This window comes from Gymnoscopelus braueri, assembly GCF_963280865.1.
Source record: "Gymnoscopelus braueri genome assembly, chromosome: 21".
NCBI lineage: Eukaryota > Metazoa > Chordata > Actinopteri > Myctophiformes > Myctophidae > Gymnoscopelus > Gymnoscopelus braueri.
In genome coordinates this window covers 6,422,845-6,450,026 of record NC_137623.1, presented here as the reverse complement: position 1 = coordinate 6,450,026, position 27,182 = coordinate 6,422,845, and the positions used below count along the sequence as shown (strand labels likewise).

The 27,182-nt window shown below is 43.7% G+C and overlaps 1 protein-coding gene across 1 annotated transcript; it reads right to left on the bottom strand.

Moving 5' to 3' along the window:
* Nucleotides 1-2,181: 2,181 nt before the first annotated feature.
* On the bottom strand, nt 2,182-12,354 carry LOC308077588 (phthioceranic/hydroxyphthioceranic acid synthase-like; the record flags this gene model as incomplete). Its single annotated transcript, XM_080418333.1, has 6 exons — nt 2,182-7,749; nt 8,018-8,199; nt 9,078-9,284; nt 10,077-10,237; nt 11,046-11,199; nt 12,297-12,354. 6 exons carry the CDS (start codon nt 12,352-12,354, stop codon nt 2,182-2,184), a joined length of 6,330 nt encoding a protein of 2,109 aa, XP_080274459.1.
* Between the last annotated feature and the right edge of the window lie 14,828 nt (nt 12,355-27,182).

Below are 27,182 nucleotides of genomic sequence, written 5' to 3'. Positions count from 1 at the left end.
TCTTTACATTGTTACTTTGTGCAGATACTCTGTATACACTTATACTGTATGTTGCTTTGTTTACTGTTGAGTGAGAAAACCATGTTGCACATTAAGCCAATCATCTGAGGACGCCCCAAAATCATTTGGGATCCCGAGCACGACCCCCAGTTTGGGAACCACTGAGTAAGAGTACGAGTTGCCAGGTTCTGGAAAGAAACAAGCATCCAGTGTTAAATCGTTCGGCAGTAGCGCTAGCCTCTCAGGCTAGCTACTCTCATGTTTGACTATCATGAGACTCCACAATGACTAGCAGTAGAGAAAAAAACAACTTTGCATCGGTTATAATAGACGAATCTCCCTAACCCACGCGCTCCCATTATGACAACGGAGGGGGTTTAAAAAATGACGACAGGGGAACGCCACTTTTCACGTCAATAGGTGAGTAACGAGACATCAAAGACAACACTGAATTTGTCCGGTATTCTCCTTTAACGTCAGACGTTAACTGTAGCCTACTTTAAACACAGTGCTAAGTACACAACACACATGGACTGTTGACGATGCACACCATCACTCTAGTGTCACTGCTCACATTATTCATTCTGCCAATCATATTCCACCGTTACATTGTGGGTGTTTGTAAGACAATTAAAGGAGTAGTTCACCCAAAAAAGTCTTATTTTCTATCAATTACTTACCCCATGAAGCCTTGAATTCATGGAGATTTTTTTGTTTTCGTCGCATTCCTGAGACAATAATTTGATGACCGGCGGTCTCCGAGACATTAGCATCTTTCTACCGGTCATCAAATTATTGTCTCAGGAATGCGACAAAAACAAAAAAATATCCATGAAACAATGCTTCATGGGGTGTGTAATTGATAGAAAATAAGTCATTTTTTGGGTGAACTACTCCTTTAAAGTGCTGAGACAGGTAACTGAAGCTAACTGAACCCTTTCCAGTCCATACAAAAATACTGAGAGTAGTTTCTGCAATCTTTTGTATTTGTGGAATGAAGAATTCATGGCACAATACATGTCTGTCTTCTCAAACAATTGGAAAAAAAAACTATTAAATGTAGAATAATGTATACATACTGTGTGAAATTGTGAAATGTGAAATTTCTCTGCAGAAAAGCAAATAAACGCCTTTGTTCAAAATAAATAAAAGAAAGTAGAATAAAACACACATTTATATCATCAAGAAAAAAAAAATATTCAAACAATTTTCTGCAAATCTTTTTATTCTCTTTTAACAATGTGGTTATGTTACAGCATTGTCAAAGATGTCTGTGACTGTAAATGGCCTAGTGGACTACTGTCATTGGACTCATGCTTTTTTTTTTGATAGCATAACAGTACACATTGTTCATTTTTTATACCAGTGCCAGCATTTCTGCTAATCTGCATCTCCTCTTTTGATATAGTTTTTTATTTATGAGATCTAGATTCTGGTTTAGTAACTGCCAAAAAAGTTTCTGTTGCTCTTTTCATACCCACATTTAATTTGGTTTTCTGTGAACAAATTATCTTGACTGAACAAGAGCAAATAAGTGTCAAATAAATAATAATAATAATAATGTTTATTGTCCCCAAGGGGAAAATTGTCTTCACAAGGTCTGTTCGTTACAACAAACAACAAAAACAACAAAAACAACATAACAACAAAAACAACATAACAACAAAAACAACATATCACAAAGACAAAGACATGAGGTCCCCACTGTACACAGAAAACCCTCCTATGGACGGGACAGTTGGTTTAATGCCGCGATGGCTGAGGGGACAAAACTCCTGCTAAAAATAACCTTTTTCCACTTTAAGGTTCTGTATCTCCGACCAGATGGCATGAGGTCAAAGTAGCGATACAGGGGATGATCAGTGTCATTTGTTATTGAAAGTGCTAAGCGTGTGATGGCCTTATTGTTCATATCAGCAAGTGTGGGTGTGGGAAGTCCGATGATTTTGGAGGCAATACGGGTGATACTGTAAAGTTTGTTTCTGTTAGGCATGGACATTATGGTGAAAAAACAAAACAAAAAATCCACCCGTGTCAGCTTCAGGATCACTCTTGCCAGTTTTCGAACGCCTTGCTGGATTCAGAAAAACTGAGAATGTATTAGCTAAAACGCATTTGCAAAAATTGTACAATCATACAAAGATACTCTGACTATATGCACAGTTTCTGTGTTTGACAGTTCTAAAGCCTTGTTGAAATATAATCTGTCTCTTGAATCAAGGTGGACTCTTGGTCATCGTTCATATGTTCACTGCTAGTTCCTTCAGTTAAGATAGCTACCACAGTTGATATTGTGGCATTGGGGTTCAGCAGTTTGACCAGAGGCACATTCACACCTCTCTCCTGAAAGATGAGGTTCTGCAGAGTCATCGCCTGCATTGAGTCAACGCCTAAAGAGGAGAGCAACAATTCCTCACTCAACTCACTCTTATCAATTCCAACGGTCTCACTAAGTAGAGATTTGACATAGTCACTTGGTGTGACTGAGTCTGCTTGTTTTGTCTGGGAATCCAACTGTTTGGACTTTTGGAAGAACTCTTCCACCAAAGGTCCCAAACGCATTGCCATGGCGGAATTTTGGGAGAGGACGTTGGACCTGATGTTTTTGAAGTTAAACCTGCACACAGCCTGTTGGGGTCTGTTGATCACAAGGCATTGTTCCAAACTTGAGTGAATGTCAGCAACATCCAGCAGCATGATTCCCTTTGCTTCCAGAAACCTCTGGAAGTGTTCCTTGTTTAAAAGAAGACCCAGGTTCAAAGCCCCCCAGTTGATAGACTGGCCTGGGAGCCCAAGCTTGCGTCTATAATGGCAGAATGTGTCGAGGAACGAATTGGCTGCTGCATAGTTTGTTTGTGATGCATTTCCTAGGAAGGCAGAGACGGAGGAGTAACACACAAAGTAATCTAACTCACAATGTTGAGTTGCATGATGTAGATTCAGAACACCATTCACTTTGGGCTTGAGGACCTTCTCGTAGAGAGATTCGTTAAGGGTTTCAATCAACCCGTCATGCAAGACAACGGCACTGTGGAACACTCCTCTGATTGGACAAGCGGGGAATTTCTGGCCAATTGTGCCGATAGTCTTGCACACATTCCGAGAGACAGATACATCACATCCCATGGTAATGATGGATGCCCCACACTGTTTCTCTACATTTTGTATCTCATGCTGCATCTCTGTTGTTGGACTGCTTCTGGACAGTATGACAACATGTCCTCCACCTCTTTGACAAATGAACCTGACCGTTTCAAAGCCCAACCCTGACAACCCGCCTGTCACAATGTACACAGCTTGCTTACGGAAAAGCTGTTTCTTTGTAGGCAGCAATGGAATAACAGATAGAGCACCTTGTACATCTTGTGTCAGTGCCACCACAGGCAGGGTCTTTAAGTTGAAGTATGACTTTGATCTTTCCAGTGGGAGGATGTCAATACTTTCGGATGTCACACTTTGCAAGGTCAAATTCTCAAGGGAAAATGATTTCCCATCCAAGTTCATGGACTTAAGCCAGTGGTAAACATGGGACCTCTTTGCTGTCAGGGCGCCCTTCTGTAGTACCACTGGCATTTGAATGGTCTGCAGATGAACACCTTCCTTCACATTCTGAAATGTGTCCTGAGCCACTAAACACCGGGACTGAGATTCACAGACTACGACGACATTTCGTACACCAGGCGCGTTGCAAAGGTTAGCAATCATAGACTCATCAAACTGGGGCAGGAGGACGAAGGCCCCCACTTGGTTCTGATCTACAAAAGACCCATTGCACTGTGTACTACCTATGACATTCCATCCTGATTTTTGAGCTGTGAGAGTTAAAACTTTCATCAGCACAGAGTCGGGGACTGACGATATAATTCCCAGGTTTTGTTTCTTCCCGGCCAAAGCTCTGCGCAGGATCTCCCATGCTAGGACAAAGTATGAAACACAAGGTGTTCGCCTCAGGAATGGGAATCGTTTGCTACCGTAGCATGCATCTACTGGCACTGAGACTGTGGTTGCTGCCTGAACAGGGTAACAAGCAACAACATGATCTCCAACTTTAAACTTTCTAACATCCTTTCCAACTGCTGTGATAGTGCCACTGAAATCAAGAGCGAGCAGATTATGGTTCTGAGATGCTTGTTTGTTGTAGTAGATAGTCTGGCCATATTTCATATGTGAAACACTGACAGGATAATAGTCAGAAGTATGAGCACACATCTTACTGATCTGAATTTCAACCGATGACTCTGCAACTGGCTGGTGGTCATTATGATTGAAAGGAACAGCGGACAGCTTGGTCATTGTATATGCATCAGCTGTCTGAAAGATGCAGGGATCAGACAGTGTGGAGCAGCAGAAGTTGCCGTCAGAGCTGTTAATATCACTTTTAACAGGGGTACGGACAATGGAAGGTTCCAAAACTGACCCATCTTTTACTACCAATTCTGGGTACTTACTGCATGGGTATGATCTCAGGATCTGAGACAGTGCAGTGATGTCCTTAGTAGAGATTGAACTTATGTCAATCAGTTGAAAAGAAAGCTCTGGTAACTCTGCAGCAAATGATCTTGTCATGCCAAGCAGAGCAAAGCCTGGGCTTATGTGGTCTACTGTGTTTTCAGCAGCACGGTAGGTTATTGCTCTGATGGAGTTAGGGAACCTCATTAGCTTCAGTTCAAGAACTATTTGGCGGAATATCTCACAACAACTCACCAAATTCTTTAGGACATTATCGGCTGCCACCGAGGAGAGATCTTCTTTGCCCCACAAAAACAAGACCTCATCAAAATGTTTCCCTATTTCTGTGATGTTGAGATTTACCAAAAGAGTATGGAATCCATGACTCAAGATTTCCTTTGCATGTGAGAAGGAAATGAATCGAGATCTTGAGTCCAGGTGTTGTTGCATTGCTTTACCTATGCCTAAACGGTCACAGAAGACCAAGGCCTTAGGAAGATCAGGGGAGGTGATGTTTTCAGTGACAACATTGTATTCATTGTGGTAGAAGTATTTCTCAACCACATGAGTGTCACTCCCAAGGTACTTGACCAACACATGTTTGACCTCCACCAGCACTCTGCCCTCTTTATCTGTGAAGAAGCCACAGACTTCAAAGTGATCAACACTACCAACATCAATTAATCTAAGGTAGATAATCATCTCATGCTGAAGTGGTTCCAACACTGTCAAACTTCCAACTTTGGCAGGGAATCCTGGTCTTCCTGCAAATGCAAATGCTACCGTAACCGGGAGAAGTTGCATAAGGAAGTCGAGTACAACAGGATGGATGCAGTAGTCGTATAAGTGAGGCCGTAAGTCCTCTGGAACTGTTACAACTGAATATGCCTCCATCAATTCCTCCCCATAATGTATATCGCCCTTATTCTGGAAAACAGTCCCATACTGAAAGCCTGCCTGAGAAAGAAACGAGTAGAGATGATCAGAGCTCACGACAGATTTGCATCTTTTGTAGATGGAGTTTAATGCAATACTTTTCTCTTCAATGACCCTTTCTTGCTTGCAAGCTATTGTGCCTGATGCATAAATGATGGACGAAGAGAACACCTTGAAAGTAGACTCTTTCCCCGCTGGCACTAGTTGCACATTCATTTCTGGTGTATTCTGCGTTAATTCGAATGGAGTATGAAAATCTACACTTAGTTGAAGAGAGCTGAGTGGTATCTTTGATTTGGCGTTCGCCATGAAAGCAGCCAACCCCAACTCGACATAGAAGGCACCAGGGACGATGGGTATGCCATTGTGTTTATGCTCTTGCAGGTATGATGATGAGTCAGACAACAGATCACAGCTGAATGTGTTGCTGTCCTGGCCAGTTTGATGCAGCACAGGGTGGTTAGTTGTTGTGCTTCTCTGTGCTGCTTCAATGATTATATCCCGTTTAGAGCAATCAAACTGGTATCTTGGGAAGGGCAATGGGGTTGTCTCACATCCTCTGTAGAACTGGCTCCAGTCTACCTGAACCCCTAACTCAAAAAGCTTAGACACAAGGCTCAGCATTGTTTCATGATCATTCTCTGGCAGAACTGATCCAAGAACAGGGGTGTTGTTTCCTAGAGTTTCCATGATGTTCCTTTGGAGGGCTCTCCTTGGGCCTATCTCTACAAACACTGCATTCCTCTTTCCTTTAGATGCTGCTCTCACTGCCTGCTCAAATAAAACTGTCTCCCTGATGTTTCTGGCCCAGTACATGCCTGTGCTAAAATCATGCTGCGCTACCTCCTTGCCTGTCACTGTCGAGATCAGCTCTGACTCTAGGTCATTCACCTGTAAGGAGCCAATACTGTGTGTTATGTCAGACAGAATTGTATCCATCATGTGGCTGTGGTAAGCGGCAGGGACATTCAGAACACGGAGGAACAGATTCTGACTACTGTCTGATGCATGCAACTCACTGTAGAGGCTTTCTATAGCATCTGCATCACCAGAGAGAGTGCAGGACTGGGGACTGTTGACGGCAGCGAGGCAAACCTTGTTAGAATAACGCGGGATGACATTAAGAATCTCTGACACAGCCATGTTGCTGATCACCAGCATCTTGCCTCCTGTAACCTTGCTCTGGAGGCTACTGCGGTAGTAGATCACCTTCACTGCATCCTCAAGAGACAAGAGGCCAGAACAGTGAGCAGCAGCGACCTCACCAACAGAGTGCCCAAGGATTGTATCAGGTTTGACCCCCCAATACTTGAGGAGGGTGGCAATGCCAACCTGTATAGCAAATAGGAGTGGTTGGATGACATCTGGGCTTGAGAAGTCACTACTCTCAAATTCACTCTCAAGTCTGTCCAAAATGCTCAGTCTACTGAATCTTTGGAAGAGTTGCTCAATCTCTTTGACCTTATCTCGGAATACAGTCTCCTGTTTCAATAGTTGCTTACACATGCCATGGTAGGTCACACCATTCCCACAGAAGACAAACACCAGCTTCACATCTGAGTAGGAAGGGGTGATATTTTTGCTCAGGGTAGATTTTAGTTGCCCCATAAGCTCGGCCAGAGAAGAAATCACAATGGCCTTCCTGTATTTGTGTTTTAGATGGCTTCTTCGACAAGCTGATGTGTAAACCAACGAGTCTAGGTCAACAGCGCTGTCTGCATCTACCTGTTTAATGGTGTCTTCCATTGTGGAAATGAGGGATTTAGGAGAATTTGCTGACATGACAAAATACTTATTTTGTTTCCATGTACTCTTTTGAGGAAAGTTTGTCTGTTTGTGTTGTTTGACAATAGCGTGTGCATTTGTTCCTCCAAAACCAAAATTGTTTACCCCAGCAATTCTTTCACCAGAGAAATTCCACATCTCTACTTCAGTAGGAATCTTTACATTTAGGGCTTTGGCATCTATACTGGCACTGTGTTCTGAGTAGAACACAGTTGGAACAATGGTTTCATGCTTCATCATTAACAGTACCTTAATGAGCCCTGCCACCCCAGCTGCAGATTCTGTGTGTCCAATGTTGCTCTTCACAGAGCCGATGCGGAGTGTCTCTGAATGTGGATGCCTAGCTTTGGCGATGACGTTTGAGATGCTCCCAGCCTCTGTTGGGTCTCCAACCGGGGTTCCAGTCCCATGTGCCTCTATGTACTGGACGTTCTGCAGGTCAGACTCTGAGTAGACGCGGCGCAGCAGCTCCTCTTGTTGAACCATGGAGGGTTTGGTGATTGGAGTCACCGAGCGTCCATCTTGGTTGACTGCCGTTTTGGTAATGACACCCCAAATATGGTCGTGTTCTTGTAAAGCCTGTGTAAATAATATACAATTGTAATGTTATATCCACGGCAACCAGGCCTGGCGGAGATCTGTGCTCCGAGTGCACTTTTGTAGTTAAAGGAGTAGTTCACCCAAAAAATTACTTATTTTCTATCAATTTCACACCCCATGAAGCCTTGAATTCATGTTTTTTTGTTTTGTTTTTGTCGCATTTCTAAGCCAATAATTTGATTACCGGCAGAGAGATGCAAATGTATCCGGTATAGGGGACACAAAGTAGACTTTTTTCAATCCGTACCTTTCTCAGTGGTTTCAGCAGAACCACCCCACATCCCTCTCCTCTGCCGTAGCCATCAGCTGAGCTGGAGAAAGGTTTACTGGTTCCATCAGGTGAGATCATCTTTGCCTTGCTGAGAGCAACAAAGACTGTTGGATCGATCAAGCAGCTGACTCCCCCACACAGAGCCATCTCACAGTCTCCTGATGAGAGAGAATATATGACTTTTTAAGCAGTAATTCTTTTTTGCAATAATTCACGCCAGATTAATCACATGAACCCTATAGCATCTTTCTTCTGGGCATGTCATAATTAGCCTCGATCTCCAGGCTTTTATTTTCCTTCGCTTTTTGCTCAAAAATAAGAGCCTGGACCAAGCTGTTCACATTCCTGGCATAGGAAGTGGGAGTCAACCTTTAATTTTCCCACCAACAGAGTGCAGTGGGCGGGGGGCGGGGGAAGGCGCACAGATCGGTGAACCAATGGGAGCCCACGGAGATTTTCTCCGGAGATTTTGAATCCGCCCCTCTAGACCAGATATCAGACGCGCTGGGGCAGGCTATGTCATAATTGATGAACAATCTGTGAAAATAGGTCAACATTTGGCAAAAATAGCTGATCTAGGCTACAAGCTCACATCTACAAGCTCATTGTGAGCTTGTAGGTCGGCTATTTTTGCTATTGACGTACAACAATGTATAAAATGTAATCCTACGCTTGGCCAAATACGACAGTTTCGGCAACAGCCGGATGTGTCACTTTCGGCACCTTCTGTCGCCTCTATAGGGCTATAGCAGTGGCTAATGGGCTCTTTATCTGTGGAACCACAAAATGGCCACCGCTGCTACGCCCTATTTTTAAACAGATCGATGGCTTTCCCCCTAATTCCCAGCAAATTGAACCCATGCAGCCTATAAACTCATTATGCCCAATTGCCCCTGCACTACACTGATTACAAGTTATACACAGGTACAAGTTATAGTACCTACGTAAAAATTGCATCCAAATAGTTCTAGAGGTTTTTCAGTAACCTTTTTTACAATTGTCCCGGTCTCCCCAAATACACACAAAAACTGCCAACCTTGTTTAATGGCTTGACAGGCCAAATGAAGAGCCACCAGTGATGATGAGCAAGCGCTGTCTATGGCCATGGACGGTCCGGTGAGGTTGAAGACGTAGGAGACTCGGTTAGCAGCGATACTCATAGCCAGCCCGGTGCCCGTCCAGTGGTTGATCACACTGGGATGCACGTGTGCTGCAGTTTGCTCAAAATCTCTGTTCATCAAGCCTGCAATATAGTTACACAGTTTAGTGGTACAATTATGGGGTGCTGTTGTTACTACATTTGTATGATCTATTCTAAAAGTTAATAAAATGATAATAATAGAAATAGCAGTTTAAAGGTTTCATGACGTTTTACCACACATTAAAAGTCTTTGTCATCAAACGTGTATAAAAAGTTTTAACAAAAAATTCCACTCCATTGATCCATGGCAGGTGTTTTTCTCTCACATTTCTAAAGCCTTTTCAACTGCAATGAAAAAAGAAATCTTTGCCTGCGGGTGTCGCTGGTGAGGGATTTTGCCTGTCAATCATCGCCTCTGCTCCGCCCCCCCCCCAAAGGAAAGGATAGGGGAGGGGAGGGGCGAGGAGGAGAGTGGGCGGGATTAATCGCCTGTGACTTCACTGCCGAAGGGCCAAGCTCAGATTACTTTTCAGCCTAATTATTCAGAAAACGCCAGACCACAGAAAATCAACTGAATGTTCAAAGTTCAGATTTTTTGGGTGTAATTGAGGTCATAAAACCCCCCAAAAAACATAAAAAAATTAAAAAAGTGAAAATGAATGTCATAGAACCTTTAAAGCTGAACTATGTAACTTTCCTCCTCTGCCCCGGATTTGATTTAAACCCGGTTTGATGCGCAAGTGCTGATATATTTTACCATTGAGCTAGTAGAGCCGGCCTGCTTGCTCAGGGGATAAACTGAATCTTGACCATCAGGTTGATATTCGTGTCAGATCCGGATGTGTCAATTTCAAACATTGATTTTACTGTGTAGCTTATTTTTTACCACCGTACCCAGAAACACTCCTGTGTTTGTGCCGCTGGCCTTTTCCATGGGCAGGCCTGCATCCTCTAAAGCCCTGTACACACACTGAAGAACCATCTTCTGCTGGGGGTCCATGCGCTCCACTTCACTGTCACTGATGCCAAAGAACCTGTGGTCAAATTCATTGAACCTATACAGGGAAATTCACAGACATTTGAAAAAGTTACTTATAAAAAAATGATTTACCAAACATTAGTTAGTTAGCAAAACATTTAGAATAAAATAAAAACATTTAGCTTCTTCCATTTTGTCAAGCAATTAAAACATTTCATGTATTTACCGGTACTCATCATATGGTCCTATATTGATACTGTATTGGGTTTCATACAGTGTTGATTTTGACAGCACATTTTGAGTTAGTTTTAGTCAGTCTTTTGAATAAAGATCCATTTAGTTTTAGTTATATTTTAGCCATCTGAAACGTTAACATTTTTGTCTAGTTTTAGTTGACTAAATATCATAAGATTTTAGTCGACTAAATCTACAGTTGATTTAGTCGGCTAAAATGTATGTTGGCGGTGCCTTGATGGCGTCGCAATGGCTGATTTTACACTGCATGCTGAAAATAGCCGATTTACAAGCTCACAACGCGTGGCAGCGTGACGCGTTGTGAGCTTGTAGATCTGCTATTTTCAGAGCGCAACACCCGAGCACAACCAAACATAAAATGACTTGTCTTTCAGCTCTACTGGATCTCTTCTCCACTCGTCACTCACTAACATTTTAGTCTAGTTTTTATTTGTTGATGAAATTGCCAATATATTTAGTCTTGGTTATAGTCATCATAGCTTAGTTTTTATTTTGTTTTATTTAGTTTTCGTCAGTGAAAAAAGGTCGACGAACCTTTTTCGTCATAGTTTTAGTTGACAAAATCAACACTGGTTTCATATTAAGATATTCATTCATATTTAGTGTGAGAAAAATATGAATAACCGTACCCCTCAATGAGAGCAGCCTTTGCCGTGCGGGACTTGCCCGCTTTGTTGTCATCAGGGTCATACCAGCTCGCCGGGTCAAACCTCTCCCTGGGAATCGGCACAGAGCAGTTCTTCCCATTCACAAGAACCTTCCAGAAATTGTCAAGCCCCTCTCCTGTGTACAATGAAATATGATTAATTTCTGTCATGATGTGAACATGAATATTTTAACTGCTGGAGTATTGTATTCTGATAAAACTGTTGAGTTGTGCATATCAGAAACAGTTTTTAATCATGTGGACTAAACAAGACATCTTAGGTAGAAAAAGGTAACCAACTGTCAGCTTAGCTATACATACATTGTACAATTTAACACACCAATACATTAATATCAGTTAAAACATACCGGTAGGCTAAAACATAGACACTTTGAAAAAGATTTAGCAAGCGATTCCCAATGAAGCCAGTCAATTTGATGTTTGCAAATTTTAGGCCTTACAGTATAATTGGGACAACTGTATGGACTAAAGAATACCTGTAATCACTACGGCAAGTAGGCCTACATTAATTTAGAATGTGTGTTCCATTTTGGTCGAACAGAGTGCTGCTATTGTGCATGTTGGCTCACTGGAATGACTCTGCTACACTAAATAGAACAAAGCCTTAAAAGCGGTACCCTTTTTAATGAATAAAATAACATTTTGTCCAGTATGTTAATACAATATAACTTATACAATTGGGGTGGTTGTATTTTGTCTCCTTGCTCTTCTATTGAGACATTTAGATCGATTTGCTCTGTAAAGCGACTTTGAGTACCTAGAAAAATGCTATATTAATCGTATGTATTATTATTATTATTATTATTATTAAAGGTCAGCATGTCTCACCTAGACACAGGATCTGACACAAATACTTGATATTAAGTATAAATACCTGATGGTCAAGAATCAATTTATCCCCTGAGCAAGCAGGCAGGCTCTATTAGCTCAATGGTAAACAATTTAGCACTTTTGCAGGAAACAGGGTTCAAATCCGGGGTAGAAGAGGAAAGTTGCATAGTGCACCTTTAATTAGTATCATTACACCTGTGAAAGAACTAAGAAGTGGCCCAATTTTCTGCCAATATGGCTGCTGTGCATAGAACCTATTGTATGATTAAATCACAGCGCTGGTATAATCTAAACCTCAAGGATATTGTTTTTTATTTGTGTAGTAAGAAAGGTTGAAATGTACTTCTTAAAATGGCTTTTGAAAGTAAAATGCTGTACTTACCCCCCGGGAAATTGCATCCTATGCCCACAACAGCAATTCCATCTTCAACTTCTTCCATGGCTTCACTGCATCACTGTGAACAACTTCAGCCAATCTGACAAACTGGATGAGCAACGATTAAAATCAATGTAGTGTTATATGATACGCCTAACAGTCGAGTATGCCTCTCGTACCATTTAGACCTGTATGTGTACCTGGCTTACTGGTGATACTTATAGCCCACTTTGTTTTTAATCATAGCCATGGTGATGAAGGACTTTGATGCCCACTTTTCATAGGACTTTGAATTCACGAGTTTGATAAGTAGGCCAGCTCTTTGCACGGAACGCACTTTCATCCATCTCTCACTTGGCCAGGAATGGTCAAGGTCAGGCTGTGTAGATAAAATAGTTTAAAAAAAAAGACTGAATGTGGTTAATTACTAGTTAATGATTGTTGTTTCCTTGTTCCGTCCAGTAAGTTGTCTATAATATCATAGCCATGTTGTTGCACAAATCTTACAGTTTTATGTTCCCTAATTAAGTTGAAACGGTCAGGATAGATAGTGAACTTTATTGATATAGTGCTTTGTGAAATAAGGTTACATTGTGCTTGATAAGAATTACAGTAACATAACCTGGAAGAGAAAATAAATAAGTAAACATATAAATAAAACAAATAGAATGCAAAAACACATAAAATTAGATAAGCTTGAATAAAAGAGAAAAAAACTAAACTATAAACACTATTAAAAGGCCTTGACATAAAGGTACGTTTTCAGAAGTGATTTAACATGATTAAAGCCTTTCATGGCTGGGCTGATCGCCCAATAAGGCAAGTTTAAGGACCATCTAAGATGACCCTTATGAACCTGATGATCTGCTCAGGTTCATAATAAGCATATCGTTGCTGTCGGGCAGAAACCTCTTAACTCCAGATTATAACTATTTGCCGTACTTGATCATACTACATCGTCACACAAAAGCATCCAAAATAGCAGGTCTACAAGCTCGAAACGTGGCGCGAAGCTACACGTTTTGGTCTTGTAGATCTGCTAATTTTGCTCATTTTGAATTTGAATCCTGAAAAGTAACAGTTTTGGAAATATGAGGTTTCCACCCGACATAGACGATATCTACAATATCAAATCTCAACATCAAATGACAGAAACAAGCAATTGGTAATTTGTGACCTTTTCCGGTTGTTTGAAGAAAGCATAACCGGACTGTCTTTTAACATGAACTGTCGTGGAATTCTGGATCAATCCGTAACTGATGAGGCAATAGGAGTTGAGACAGTATTCTGAGTGGTGATGGTAATGCTTTGATGTACATTATACTGTATCATGAGAAGTACAATAACACTCAGATCAGTGGTAATGAAGGTAGTTCTGCCGACGAGCACAGGGCTCAGACTAGCTGATACAAGGACAAGCTGAACCATAACAGATAGGCTGTAACAAAACAATAGCTATCAGGCCTAGCTGAGACATCTTGGCTGCTACAGGCTACCGAATATCATGACATATCATAATGTATTATTGTATTGTATATAAGTACTATACTGTAAGTGATGGTCAAATATAAAGGTTAGATACAAACAACCATAATGACAATGCAGTATAATGTATAATTATTCTGCAATTTCCTCCATGTGGTGATTTAGCCAGGTAGGGCATAAAGTTTCACAAATGTAATTTTAAAAGGTGCAATATTGTCAAGAATATTCAAGCATAAAACCGCTCTACGTCCTTAAGCTGGCTTTGTTTGTATTTCTGTGATAAAAATTTGATTTTGCACAACGATTCTGAGACCAAGAATCGTCATACAATGACTTTATTGATTGAACGAATACTTTATTGGTCAGAAATGTAAACGGCACGTGGTGCAGTCAGACATTAAGGCTAAAAGGATAACACAAAAAAGTCCTGGGGGACTGGGGGCCTATGTATTCAATTAATCAACATAGCATAAAACAATAGCAATAATATATCTGATCATCTACAAATACAAAACACTATTATGTACAAAGGGGGAAAAGGATTCCACTCTGCTATCACAACATGGAACAGCCTTCCCCCTGCGGTTGTTGGAGACATTACATCAAGTAGTATTCATGCCTTTAAGAAGAGGCTGAACAAACACCTCCTCAGTAATATGTGACTGTAATCCCATGAAGTTCAAGGACATTAAATCATCAAACATTCAGTTTATATATACCCCTGACTGAGTAGCTGCAAATCAGTGATAGGTTCTTTGAATGTTTTTTTCATAAAGCCTGTATCTGCAAAAGCTTAATAAAAAAAAAAGGAAAAAAAAAAGGGGGAAACGTCGGCAGTGAATGACGTGATGTTTTATGGAAAATTGCATTTACTTCCCCTTGTGGTCTCCTGATAGAAGTCTTTTCAGGCTAGTTGTGAAAGAATCCAGTGATGTAGAATGAGAATGTTCCCATGTTTGTTCTATATTTGGGTGTTATACCAGATCGTTGTCGCTCCCTCTAGTGTTGTGGCTGTCACTCACTTTGGAGAAGTAGCTAGTCAGAGACAGTGGGGGCAGTAGCGTGCCACTTGGACACAGGAGACAGTGGGGGTAGTAGCATGCCACTTGGACACAGGCCGGGGTCTGATCAGCCTCGGTCGGGTCACCTGGAGGAGGGTGTCTGTTGCAAGACCCCAAACACCCAGTGACTCCAGGAAACAACACTGATGATGTGTCCAAGTTTGTGCATCAGTTGATGTTTTATTGTTAACAGTCATTTATGAGGGTATGAGGGCAATGCCCCTTTGACTATCTTAAATACGTAATCCATTTTTGATTGGGAATGTAATTATTATTTCTGGATTTTCCTCTGGTGCACCGGAAAATGCTGTCTCTGATGTTTGAATCATTCTGAAAGATATGAGTTATTAAAGCTGCACTATGTAACTTTCCTCTTCTACCCTGGATTTGAACCCGGGTCTCTGCGCAAGTGCAGACATTTTTACCTTCCAGCTACAGTAATAGAGCCTGCCTGCTTGCTCAGGGGAGAAACAGGATTGTGTCAAAGGTCATGTCTCACCAAGATACAGGATCTAAATGTCTCAAGCAGGGAGATCAAATACAACCAGCCCAATATATGTTATACTTTATTAACATACTCTACCATACAGATTGGACACAATTACATTACATTAAATGTTAAATTACATTTTTTACATTAGACATTTTCTTTAAGTTTTGATAAAGATAATGTTTTTTGAGTGTTTTTGATTTCTTCCTTATGTTCTACAATTCTAAGAACCCAAATGTATAAAAAAGATGTTCTTCCTTACACAGCTTCTGGCCTACATGTAATCTTTTACCAGACGAGATTAATAAATGATGAGGGGATATAAAACCATAATGGAGTGCTATACGGTGCCGTCATCAGTAGTTAATGATTGCTGTTTCCTTGTCTCTTCCAGTAAGTTGTCTAGTATCATAGCCATGTTGTTGTATAGATGATAAACTTTATTGATATAGTGCTTTGTGAAATAACATTCTGCTTCCAGTTGTTCCAGTAGTTAATGATTGTTCTTTCCTCGTCTCTTCCAGTAAGTTGTCTAGTATCATAGCCATGTTGTTGTATGAATTAAGATAGATGGTAAACTTTATTGACATATTGATTTATTTATTGATACACCTAGTAGAAAAAGTCCTTTTGCACGCCTAGTGCAATGGACAGGTGCGTAGGAGTAATGAACTTGAGAAAAGCTCTCTCTCTCTCTCTCTCTCTCTCTCTCTCTCTCTCTCTCTCTCTCTCTCTCAGCTAAGTGGCCCTTTGCCTGAAAAACGTTGAAGACCCCTGACTTGCAGCAAAAATAGTTTAATGAAGATGCAACTTTTCAGTTGCTTCATCCCTTCATCAGGCATTATGCAGGATGAAGGTCCGAGCGACAGAAGCGTTGCATCTTCAGTGGCAGTGGCTCAGGGGTAGAGTGGCCGGCAGAGCGGCCGGAAGTTTGATTCCGGGCTCCCCCAGAGTTAGTGTCGAAGTGTCCTTGAGCAAGACGCTGAACCCCTAATTGCTCCCGATGAGCAGGTTGGTGCCTTGCATGGTTTCCTCTGCCATCGGTGTACGAATGTGTGTGTGAATGGGTGAATGTAATGCACAATCTATGTAAAGCGCTTTGGATAAAAGCGCTATATAAATGCACGATTTACCATTTCATACATTGTATCTCCTCTACATTGTGCTTCACAAAACAATCACAGGAATATAACATGGGAGAGATAAAAAAATATATAAATAAAACAAATAGAATGTGTTAAAAACATACAACGATACAAGCTTGGATAAAAGTAATACTGGTAATACTGTTAACTCAGGGAAACTAGACTGGACTAAGCTATCTAAGGAGGATATTGACAGGTATTCTGTCCTAACTGACAGCTTAATAAATAATGTTGAATTGCCAAGAGACGCCTTAATGTGTTAAAATGTGAATTGTGCTGACACACATCATGTTGCTGATCTTTGTAACATGTACGATAACATCACCATACAGCTCTAAAAGCCTCTAGAGAGCCATGCAGGGCAAAAGCTATAACGACCAATTAAACGGGTGTACCAAACTTTTCTCAGTTGATCCTTATGTAATATGTAATGACGTAGAATCCATTTCTGCTTGGGACATTTTTGTATCGTGCAGTTAATGAGATCATTTGCGTATTTGAATAAACTAGCATAAATAATGAGTAGCCTAGAGCAGGGGTTCTCAAACTTTTTGGGCCCAGGTACCCCTTGGAGGGGAGATATTTTTCCAGGTACCCCCTCATCCTCGCAGCACCGATAAGCATATACTTACAACCACATGTGTACATTTAGATGTCATTGTAACTATTCGTATTAAAAACTTTTCATTCAAAATCATTCAGACCCATGTCATAGTCATAAACATAAACCACTACTACTATATGAATCATGTGCCAATAGTCATTTTATTCAAATTGCTTTTTTGCAAAACCTGACGGCACACTTTTCAAGTAACTGATCTTAATGGTTCACACTTCAGAAAATTAACACTTCTATAGTCCTAATAAAAACAGACATGCAAAATGACCAGTCTAAAGGTGACTTTTAGTAGGTGCTTCTCATGTTAGGGATGTTCGATATTGACCTTTTTGCCAATATCCATCCATCCATCTTCAACCGCTTATCCGGAGTCGGGTCGCGGGGGCAACAGTTCCAGCAGAGAGCTCCAGACCTTCCTCTCCTGAGCAACATTAGCAACTTCCTCCTGGGGGATCCCGAGGCGTTCCCAGGCCAGTGTGGAGATGTAATCCGCCCATCTGGTCCTTGGTCTGCCCCGGGGTCTCCTCCCAGTGGGACGTGCAGCGAGGACCTCCCTAGGGAGACGCTCGGGAGGCATCCGTACTAGATGCCCGAACCACCTAAGCTGGCTCCTTTCCAAGCGAAGGAGCAGCGACTCTACTCCGAGTCTCTCCCGGGTGACCGAACTTCTCACCCTATCTCTAAGGGAGATGCCAGCCACCCGTCTGAGAAAACTCATTTCGGCCGCTTGTACCCGCGACCTTATTCTTTCGGTCATGACCCACACTTCATGACCATAGGTGAGAGTAGGAACGAAGATTGCTCGGAAGACCGAGAGCTTTGCCTTCTGGCTCAGCTCTCTTTTCGTCACCACAGTGCGGTACAGCGACTGCAATACCGCTCCTGCTGCTCCGATTCTCCGGCTGATCTCCTGCTCCGTCCTCCCCTCACTCGTGAACAAGACCCCGAGATACTTAAACTCCTTCACCTGGGGCAAAGCCTCATTCCCTACCCGGACTGCACAATCCACCGGTTTCCTGCTGAGAACCATGGCCTCAGATTTGGAGATGCTGATTTTCATCCCAGCCGACGCACACTCGACTGCGAACCGATCCAGTGAGAGCTGAAGGTCCCGGACCGATGGTGCCATCAGGACCACATCATCCGCAAAAAGCAGTGACGCAACCCTTAGCTCACCGAACCGTATACCCTCTCCGCCACGACTTCGCCTCGAGATCCTGTCCATGAAAATCACAAACAGGATAGGTGACAAGGCGCAGCCCTGTCTGAGACCAACCCCCACTGGAAAATAATCCGACTTACTGCCGAGCACACGGACACAGCTCTCGCTTTGGGCGTACAGAGATTGGATGGCCCTCAACAAGGTCCCCCTCACCCCATATTCCCGCAGCACCTCCCACAGAAACTCCCGGGGGACCCGGTCATATGCCTTCTCCAAATCCACAAAACACATGTAGACCGGATATGCATACTCCCAGGCCCTCTCCAGGATCCCTGCCAGAGTAAAGAGTTGGTCAGTTGTTCCACGACCAGGACGGAAACCACATTGCTCCTCTTGAATCTGAGGTTCGACTATCGGCCGGACCCTCCTTTCCAGTACCTTGGCATAAACTTTCCCAGGGAGGCTGAGTAATGTGATACCTCTGTAGTTGGCACACAACCTCTGGTCCCCCTTTTTGAAAAGTGGGACCACCACCCCAGTCTGCCACTCCCTCGGTACTGTCCCAGACTTCCACGCGATGTTGCAAAGACGTATCAACCAAGACAGCCCCTCAACACCCAGAGCCTTCAGCATTTCTGGACGAATCTCATCAACCCCCGGAGCTTTGCCACTGTGGAGTTGTTTAACTACCTCAGTGACTTCCTTCCGGGAGATTGACGCCGATCCCCCATCATCCTCAGGCTCTGCTCCTGTCAGGGAGGGTGGGTCTGATGTCATTGGGTTTAGGAGTTCCTCAAAGTGTTCCTTCCACCTCCCTACGACTTCCTCACTTGAAGTCAGCAGAGCCCCATCCTTGCTGTATACAGCTTGGATGGTTCCCCGCTTTCCCCTCCTGAGGTGCCGTATGGTCGTCCAGAACAACTTTGGTGCCGCCCGAAAGTCCTTCTCCATGGATTCCCCGAACTCCTCCCACACCCGCTGCTTAGCCTCCGTCACAGCTGTAGCTGCCGCCCTTCGGGCCTGTCGGTACCTTGCAACTGCCTCTGGAGTCCCCTGGGATATCATACCCCGATAGGCCTCCTTCTTCAGTCGGACGGCTTCCCTGACCACCGCTGTCCACCAGGGTGTTCGAGGGTTACCGCCCCTTGAGGCACCTAAGACCTTCTGACCACAGCTCACAGCCGCAGCTTTAGCAATAGAGGCTTTGAACATTGCCCATTCCTGTTCAATGCCCCCAACCTCCACAGGGATGCCAGAGAAGTCCCGCCGGAGGTGGGAGTTAAATTCCTTCCGAACAGAGGTCTCCTCCAAACGTTCCCAGTTCACCCGCACTACACGCTTGGGTTTGCCAGGTCTGTCCAGAGGCTTCCCCCGCCATCTGAACCAACTCACCACCAGATGGTGATCAGTTGACAGTTCCGCCCCTCTCTTCACCCGAGTGTCCAGAACATGCGGCCTCATATCAGCTGATACGATTACAAAATCGATCATTGATCTTTGGCCTAGGGTACTCTGGTACCAAGTACACTTATGAGCATCCTTATGTTTGAACATGGTGTTTGTTATTGTCAGTCCATGACTAGCACAGAAATCCAATAACAAGCCACCACTCAGGTTCAGATCAGGGAGACCGTTCCTCCCAATCACGCCAGTCCAAGTATCCCCGTCATTGCCCACGTGTGCGTTGAAGTCCCCCAGCAAGACTATGGAATCCCCCACCGGAGCCCCATGCAGGACCCCATGCAGGGTATCCAAAAAGGCCGAATACTCTGAACTCTTGTTTGGCGCGTACGCACAGACAACAGTCAGAGTTTTCCCCCCATCAACCCTTAGGCGGAGGGAGGCGACTCTCTTGTCCACCGGGGTGAACCCCAACGTAATGGCACTCAACCGGGGGCTTGTGAGTATCCCCACACCCGCCTGAGACCTCACACCCTGAGCAACTCCAGAATAAAACAAGGTCCACCCCTTGTCCAGGAGTTTGGTTCCAGAGTCCTTGCTATGTGTGGAGGCAAGCCCCACCAGGTCTAACCGGTAGCGCTCTGCCTCCCGCACCAGCTCAGGCTCCTTCCCCACCAGCGTAGTTACGTTCCACGTCCCAAAAGTCAGCCTCTGCTGCCCCTGATTGGTCCGTCTGGAACCTCTGCTGTCACTGCCACCCATCTGACAGTGCACCCGACCCCACTGGTTCCGATCGCGGGTGGTGGGCCCACGTGGCGGCGAAGATCTGCCCACGTTCCTTCTTCGGGCTGTGCCCGGCCGGGCTCCGTGGTTAGCCCGGCCACCAGGCGCTCGCTGACGAGCCCTTCCTCCGGGCCTGGCTCCAGAGGAGGGCCCCGGGCTTCCTCCGGGCCGGGTCGCATCACTTCGTCTTGAATTGTCCATGAAGTGTTTGGTGAACCATTCTTAGTCTGGCCCCTCCCCCGAGACCACTTTGCCATGGGAGACCCTACCAGGAGCACTAGGCTCCCGACAACACAGCTCCCAGGTTCATTGGGGCACACAAACCTCTCCACCACGGTAAGGTGATGATTCATTGGAGAGGTTGCCAATATCCGATATTTCAATATTGTCCAACTCTTAATTTCCGATTCCGATATCAACCGATACCGATATATGCGGTATCTTTTCACCAACAGTCAACTAATTGTCAGGTAACAACATCACCTAATCAAATAAAATAGCTAGAATATCAACATAATATCTAATAAATATCTCATACATCTAATATAATACAGTGATGTTGTTAGGTTTTCAATGAAATGAGTCCCGGTATTCACTGGTGGTCATTTGAATGAGTCCCACTAATCTTAGGTCAGTTGGCCTATTTGACAGTGCAGAAACATAATTGCTTTGATGCCTGTAACATTAACGACCGTCAATAAGTGCTAGCTGGACACACACACACACACACACACACACACACACACACACACACACACACACACACACACACACACACACACACACACACACACACACACACACACACCTGCCCCCTGTAGTGCTCTAATTTGAAAGTGACTGGAGTCTGTCTTATTTCTCTTCAAAAGCCCTTGAATATGATGGAATATGATTAAGGATTACTGTGATTATGGTAAACTCAAATGTCATATCACACACACCATACAGAAAGAACTCCTGTAACATTCACTGTCATGTCATTTTCTGTTAGGTAAGTTTTCAGAAGTGATTTAACAACTGTGTCATTTTTAGATTTGAGCTAAAAAGCATTATTTTACACTTTGGGCTATTCAAAAATAGCAGATATACAAGCTCGTAGCGCGGCACCGAGTGCCGCGCTACGAGCTTGTAGATCTGCTATTTTTGAAAAATCGTGAAAATGTGTGCAAATCTTTGAATATATATATTTTTAAAGCGAACATTTTTTACTCAAATCTTTGCTTCTGGGGGTCCCTGGAACAATATATTTTGATGGGGGTCCGCGGCCAAATACATATCATTTTGTGGGTCCTTGACATGAAAAAGATTGAGCACCACTGATATAGAAACATACGTTTTTCAGAAAACTGTTGAGCTTTAGGAGACATGCAGAATCGGCTTCAGGTCTCAATGGGTTAAAGCAAACCAAATTTGTAATCATGGGTAATGGGTAATGATGAGCTCTTTTTGTCACTGGTGTAATTTCTCATATTTTACTGTAATTGCCATCTTGTCATGATGTACGAATTTCACCCACTTTTTTACCTTGTAAACCTGTGATGTGACAATAAAACTGATTCTGATTCTGATCTGTCTCCTGTATTATGTTTACTTGTCTTGTACTGTATTGATACTGTATGTCTGTTTTTGTATGGATAGTTTTATCACCACTTTATAACAGCTAACTCAGGGACTACAGATGAAAATTAGCTTCTGGCTAACTCTGGCTCATTTACATGGATGTGAAAACTGACATGTTGATTAATGTGCACTGTCCCTGGTAAGTAAATAAATAAATACATTCCTGTTATGATGTGAACATGAATATTTTAACTGCTGGAGTATTATATTCTGTTAAAAGTGTTGAGCTGTTGAGTTGTGCATGTCAGAACGTCTTTATCATGTGGAGTAAACAGGACATATTAGGTGGAAAAAGTACTTATTCTTTTACACTTCAGTAAAAGTATCAATACCACAATGTAAAAATACTCTGTTACAAGTAGCCTAGAAGTAAAAGAGTAAAAGTTCATCAAAGTATTGGCATCAAAATATACCTACAGTACTTACAGTACCATTACATTACAGTCATTTAGCAGACGCTTTTATCCAAAGCGACTTACAATAAGTGTATTCAACATAGGTAGGGAACGAAAACTACTAATCACCAGAAGTCTTTAGTGCATTTTCTGCAAAAACAAGCAACCAAGAGTATACCTAGCGCTAAGGTAAAAGTGCAATATATCAGCTACCTATTTCCTTAAACAGATGAGACAAAATAGCTAAATCAAATGAGCATGAGCTAAAACAAATAAGTGTATCGACTAAACAAGATCCAATAAACAATCCAATAATCCAATAAACAATACAGCAATAGAAAACAAGCGTTCGTACAACTAGTTAACAACAAGTAGGTCAGGCAGAGAGGAAGGGTAGTGTTTCCTGAAGAGGTGAGTTTTCAGCCTGCGGCGAAATATGGGCAGTGACTCTGCTGTCCTAACATCAGTGGGAAGTTCATTCCACCACTGTGGGGCCAGAACAGAAAAGAGTCGTGACCGTGTGGATCGGCCAGAAGGACCCTTGAGTGACGAGGCAATCAGTCGCCCCGAGGTGGCAGACCGAAGTGGTCGGGCAGGGGTGTAGGCATCGACCATAGCCCGGAGGTAGGAAGGAGCTGTTCCTTTCACTGCCCTATAGGCTAGCACCAGGGTTTTGAACTGGATGCGAGCCGCTACGGGGAGCCAGTGTAGAGAGCGGAGAAGGATGGTTGTGTGGGAGAACTTGGGGCGGTTGAACACCAGACGAGCCGCAGCTTTCTGAACAAGCTCCAGGGGTTTGATGGCAGATGCCGGAGCACCAGCAAGGAGGGAGTTGCAGTAGTCCAGGCGGGAGATGACGAGAGCCTGGATGAGCACCTGGGCTGCCTTCTCCGTGAGGAAGGGGCGAATCCTCCTGATGTTGTAGAGCAGGAATCTGCAGGACCTCGTCACTGATGCGATGTTTGCCGAGAACGTCAGTTGATCGTCCAGGGTCACACCCAGATTCTTCGCAGTCCGAGTTGAGGTCACCACAGCATTATCAATGGTGATGGCCATGTCTCGGTGCGGACAGCCCTTCCCCGGGAGGAACATCAGCTCGGTCTTGTCCAGGTTGAGCTTCAGGTGGTTTGTCGACATCCACTCCGAGATGTCAGCCAGACAAGCAGCAATGCGTGTCTCCACCTGGGTATCAGAGGGGGGGAATGAGAGGATTAGTTGGGTGTCATCGGCATAGCAGTGGTAGGAAAAGCCATGGGAGTGGATGACAGCACCCAGAGATGTAGTGTAGAGAGAGAAAAGAAGAGGACCCAGAACCGAGCCTTGGGGAACCCCAGTTGTGAGCCTGTGTGGTTCTGACACAGACCCTCTCAGCATCACCTGGTATGAGCGACCCGTCAGGTAGGATGCAAACAGGGAGAGTGCAGAGCCTGAGACACCCATCCCCTCGAGGGTGGAGAGGAGGATCTGATGGTTCACCGTGTCGAACGCTGCAGACAGGTCCAGGAGTATCAGAACGGAGGAGAGAGAGTTCGCTCTAGCGGCATGGAGCGACTCCGTCACTGCCAGGAGGGCAGTCTCTGTCGAGTGACCCACTTTGAACCCAGACTGGTTGGAGTCCAGGAGGTTGTTCTGGTGGAGATAGGAGGACAGTTGTTTAAAGACAGCACGTTCGAGAGTTTTAGATAGGAAGGATAGAAGGGAAACCGGTCTGTAGTTCTTGATCTCAGAGGGGTCAAGTGTCGGTTTCTTCAGGAGGGGGGTGACTCTGGCAGTCTTGAAAGTAGAGGGAAAGTAGCCAGATGTCAGAGAGGTGTTAATAAGGTGGGTTAAGAAGGGAAGAAGTTCAGGTGCAATAGACTGCAACAGAGTGGATGGGACCGGGTCCAGAGAGCATGAGGTGGGGCGACTAGAGGTAATAAGGAGAAGGACCTCGTTAGGGGAGAGGGGAGAGAAGTGGGATAGAGAGGGGATGGGGGGGGGGAGAGGAGTAGATGAGGGTAGAGAGGGGGGGGTGGCAGGCAGACGGGTGTGGGTAGTGCGCAGGGCACCAGCCGGGGGAGGAGGGAAGGAGGATCGGATATCGTTCACCTTCTTGTCAAAGAAGTTGGCGAAATCGTCGGGGAGGAGGGACGAGGAGGGAGGAGGGGGTGGTGGTTGCAGGAGAGAGGAGAAAGTTTCAAAGAGTTTTTTAGGGTTGGAAGCAGAAGCCTGAATTTTAGTGCAGAAAAAAGCAGCTTTAGCAGCTGATAGAGAGGAGGAAAAAGTAGAAATGAGAGATTGGAAGGTGAGAAGGTCCTCCAGGAGGTTGCCATTTCTCCATTTGCGCTCAGCCGCTCTCAGGCTCCGTCTCTCAGTCCGCACTGAGTCCGACAACCAGGGGGCAGGTGGAGTTTGGCGTGCAGGCCTGGTGGTGAGGGGACAGAGATGGTCGAGAGAAGAGGATAGAGTAGAGAAAAGAAGATCTGTGGCGGTATCAGGGGATAGAAGAGCAAAGGATTCAGGGGCAGGGAGAGCAGAGAGAACAGAGGAGGAAAGAACAGTGGAGGAAAGTGAGCGAAGATTGTGACGTGAGGCAATCATGTGGGTAGGGAGGGGCTGTGAGGGGGGAGAGGAGAGAGAGAGAGAGTAGGACATGAAGTAGTGATCAGAGAGTTTCTTACCCTTTTCACTGGAAAGAGGAGTGACAGACAGGTTAGCAATAGAGCAGCCTCTGGTGAAAATCAGGTCCAGTTGGTTGCCCGCCTCATGGGTAGGAGGAGATGGGCAAATAACTAGGTCAAAGGCGGCGAGAAACGAAAGTAGTGGGTCTAGCTGCTTCTCAGTCGGGAGGTTGAAGTCACCCAGAAGGATGAATCCAGAGCCATCGACAGGGAAGTGGGAGACTAGATGGTCCAGCTCCTCCAGGAAGCCACCAGCAGGGCCCGGTGGGCGATAAACAACTGCAATGGTGAGCTTGACTGGATGAGAGACAGTGACCACATGAAATTCAAATGAGGTAGGAGAGAATTGTGACAGTGAAACAGGAGAGTATTTCCATTTTCTGGAAATTAGCAGACCAGCCCCACCACCTGTCCGCACAGCTCTGGGAGTGTGAGAGAAAGAGTACACATCTGACAGAGCCGCGGGCGTAGCAGTGTACCAATGTACTTTCCACCACTGATCGTGATCTTATCGTGATCGTGATCTTATCCATTCATTATATATTTACTGCTCATGTAAATTAATTGTCAGTTGGATTAATTTAATTAAGACAAATTTGCTCATGTATCTGCAGCTCACATGGTTCACACATTTTGGCCGTAAGAACAATTTAGAAATATAGTGAGGAATCTTGAATTGTATTGAAATATATCTTCGGTAACCAACTGTCAGCTTTGCCAGATACACACATTGTAATCAGTTCAAACATAGGCACGCAACAATTCCCAATGAAGCCAGTCAATTTTATGTATACAAATTTTAGGCCCTACAGTTTAATTGGGACACTTTTGCAGGAAACCGGGTAAATAATCCGGGGTAGAAGAGGAAAGTTGCATAGTGCACCTTTAATTAGTATCATTACACCTGTGAAATAACTAAGAAGTGGCCCAATTTTCTGCCAATAATTATGGCTGCTGTGCATAGAACCTATTGTATGATCAAATCACAGCGCTGGTATAATCTAAACCTCAAGGATATTGTTTTTTATTTGTGTAGTAAGAATGGTTAAAATATTTGTCTCAAAATAGCTTTTGAAAGTAAAATACTGTACTTACCCCCTGGGAAATTGCATCCTATGCCCACAACAGCAATTCCATCTTCAACTTCTTCCATGGCTTCACTGCATCACTGTGAACAACTTCAGCCAGTCTGACAAACTGGGTGAGCAACAATTAAAATCAATGTAGTGTTATATGATACGCCTAACAGTCGAGTATGCCTCTCACAACGTACCATTTACCTCTGTATGTGTACCTGGCTTACTGGTGATACTTATAGCCCACTTTGTTCTTAATCATAGCCATGGAGATGGAGATGCCCACTTTTTATAGGACTTTGAATTACCTCACGAGTTTGGTAAATAGTCCACCTCTTTGCACGGAACGCACTTTCATCCATCTCTCACTTGGCCAGAAAAGGTCAAGGTCAGGCTGTGTAGACAAAAATGACTGAATGTGTTTATTGTTACTAGTTAAGGATTATTGTTTCCTTGTTCCTTGTAAGTTGTCTATAATATCTTAGCCATGTTGTTGCACAAATCTTACGGGTTTATGTTCCCTAATTAAAGGGATATTTCACTTTCAAAAAAACCTTTGGTCATTTTATCGTCTACTCAGGCTTGAACCCCCCATACAGTTTTTAAGTTGCTTGATTCATTATTTAGATATTTTATATTCATTTTATCAGACACGCCCCCTTCCTATACAAACCCATTGTAACTTCAAACTTCATTTTAACCATGTTAGATTCATCAAAAACACCCGTTCTGGTGACTCACCCTGCCCTCCTAATGCGTGAGGGGGCCGTCATTTATTTTATATACATTTTTTATTGTATTTTATTTTCTTCATTTTCCCAAAAAAATATTAAAAATAAATGAAAAAAGTAATTGAAAAAACACGGCCCCCTCACGCATTAGGAGGGCAGGGTGAGTCACCAGAACCAAGGACGGGTGGTTTTGATGAATCTAACATGGTTAAAATGAAGTTTGAAGTTACAATGGGTTTGTATAGGAAGGGGGCGTGTCTGATA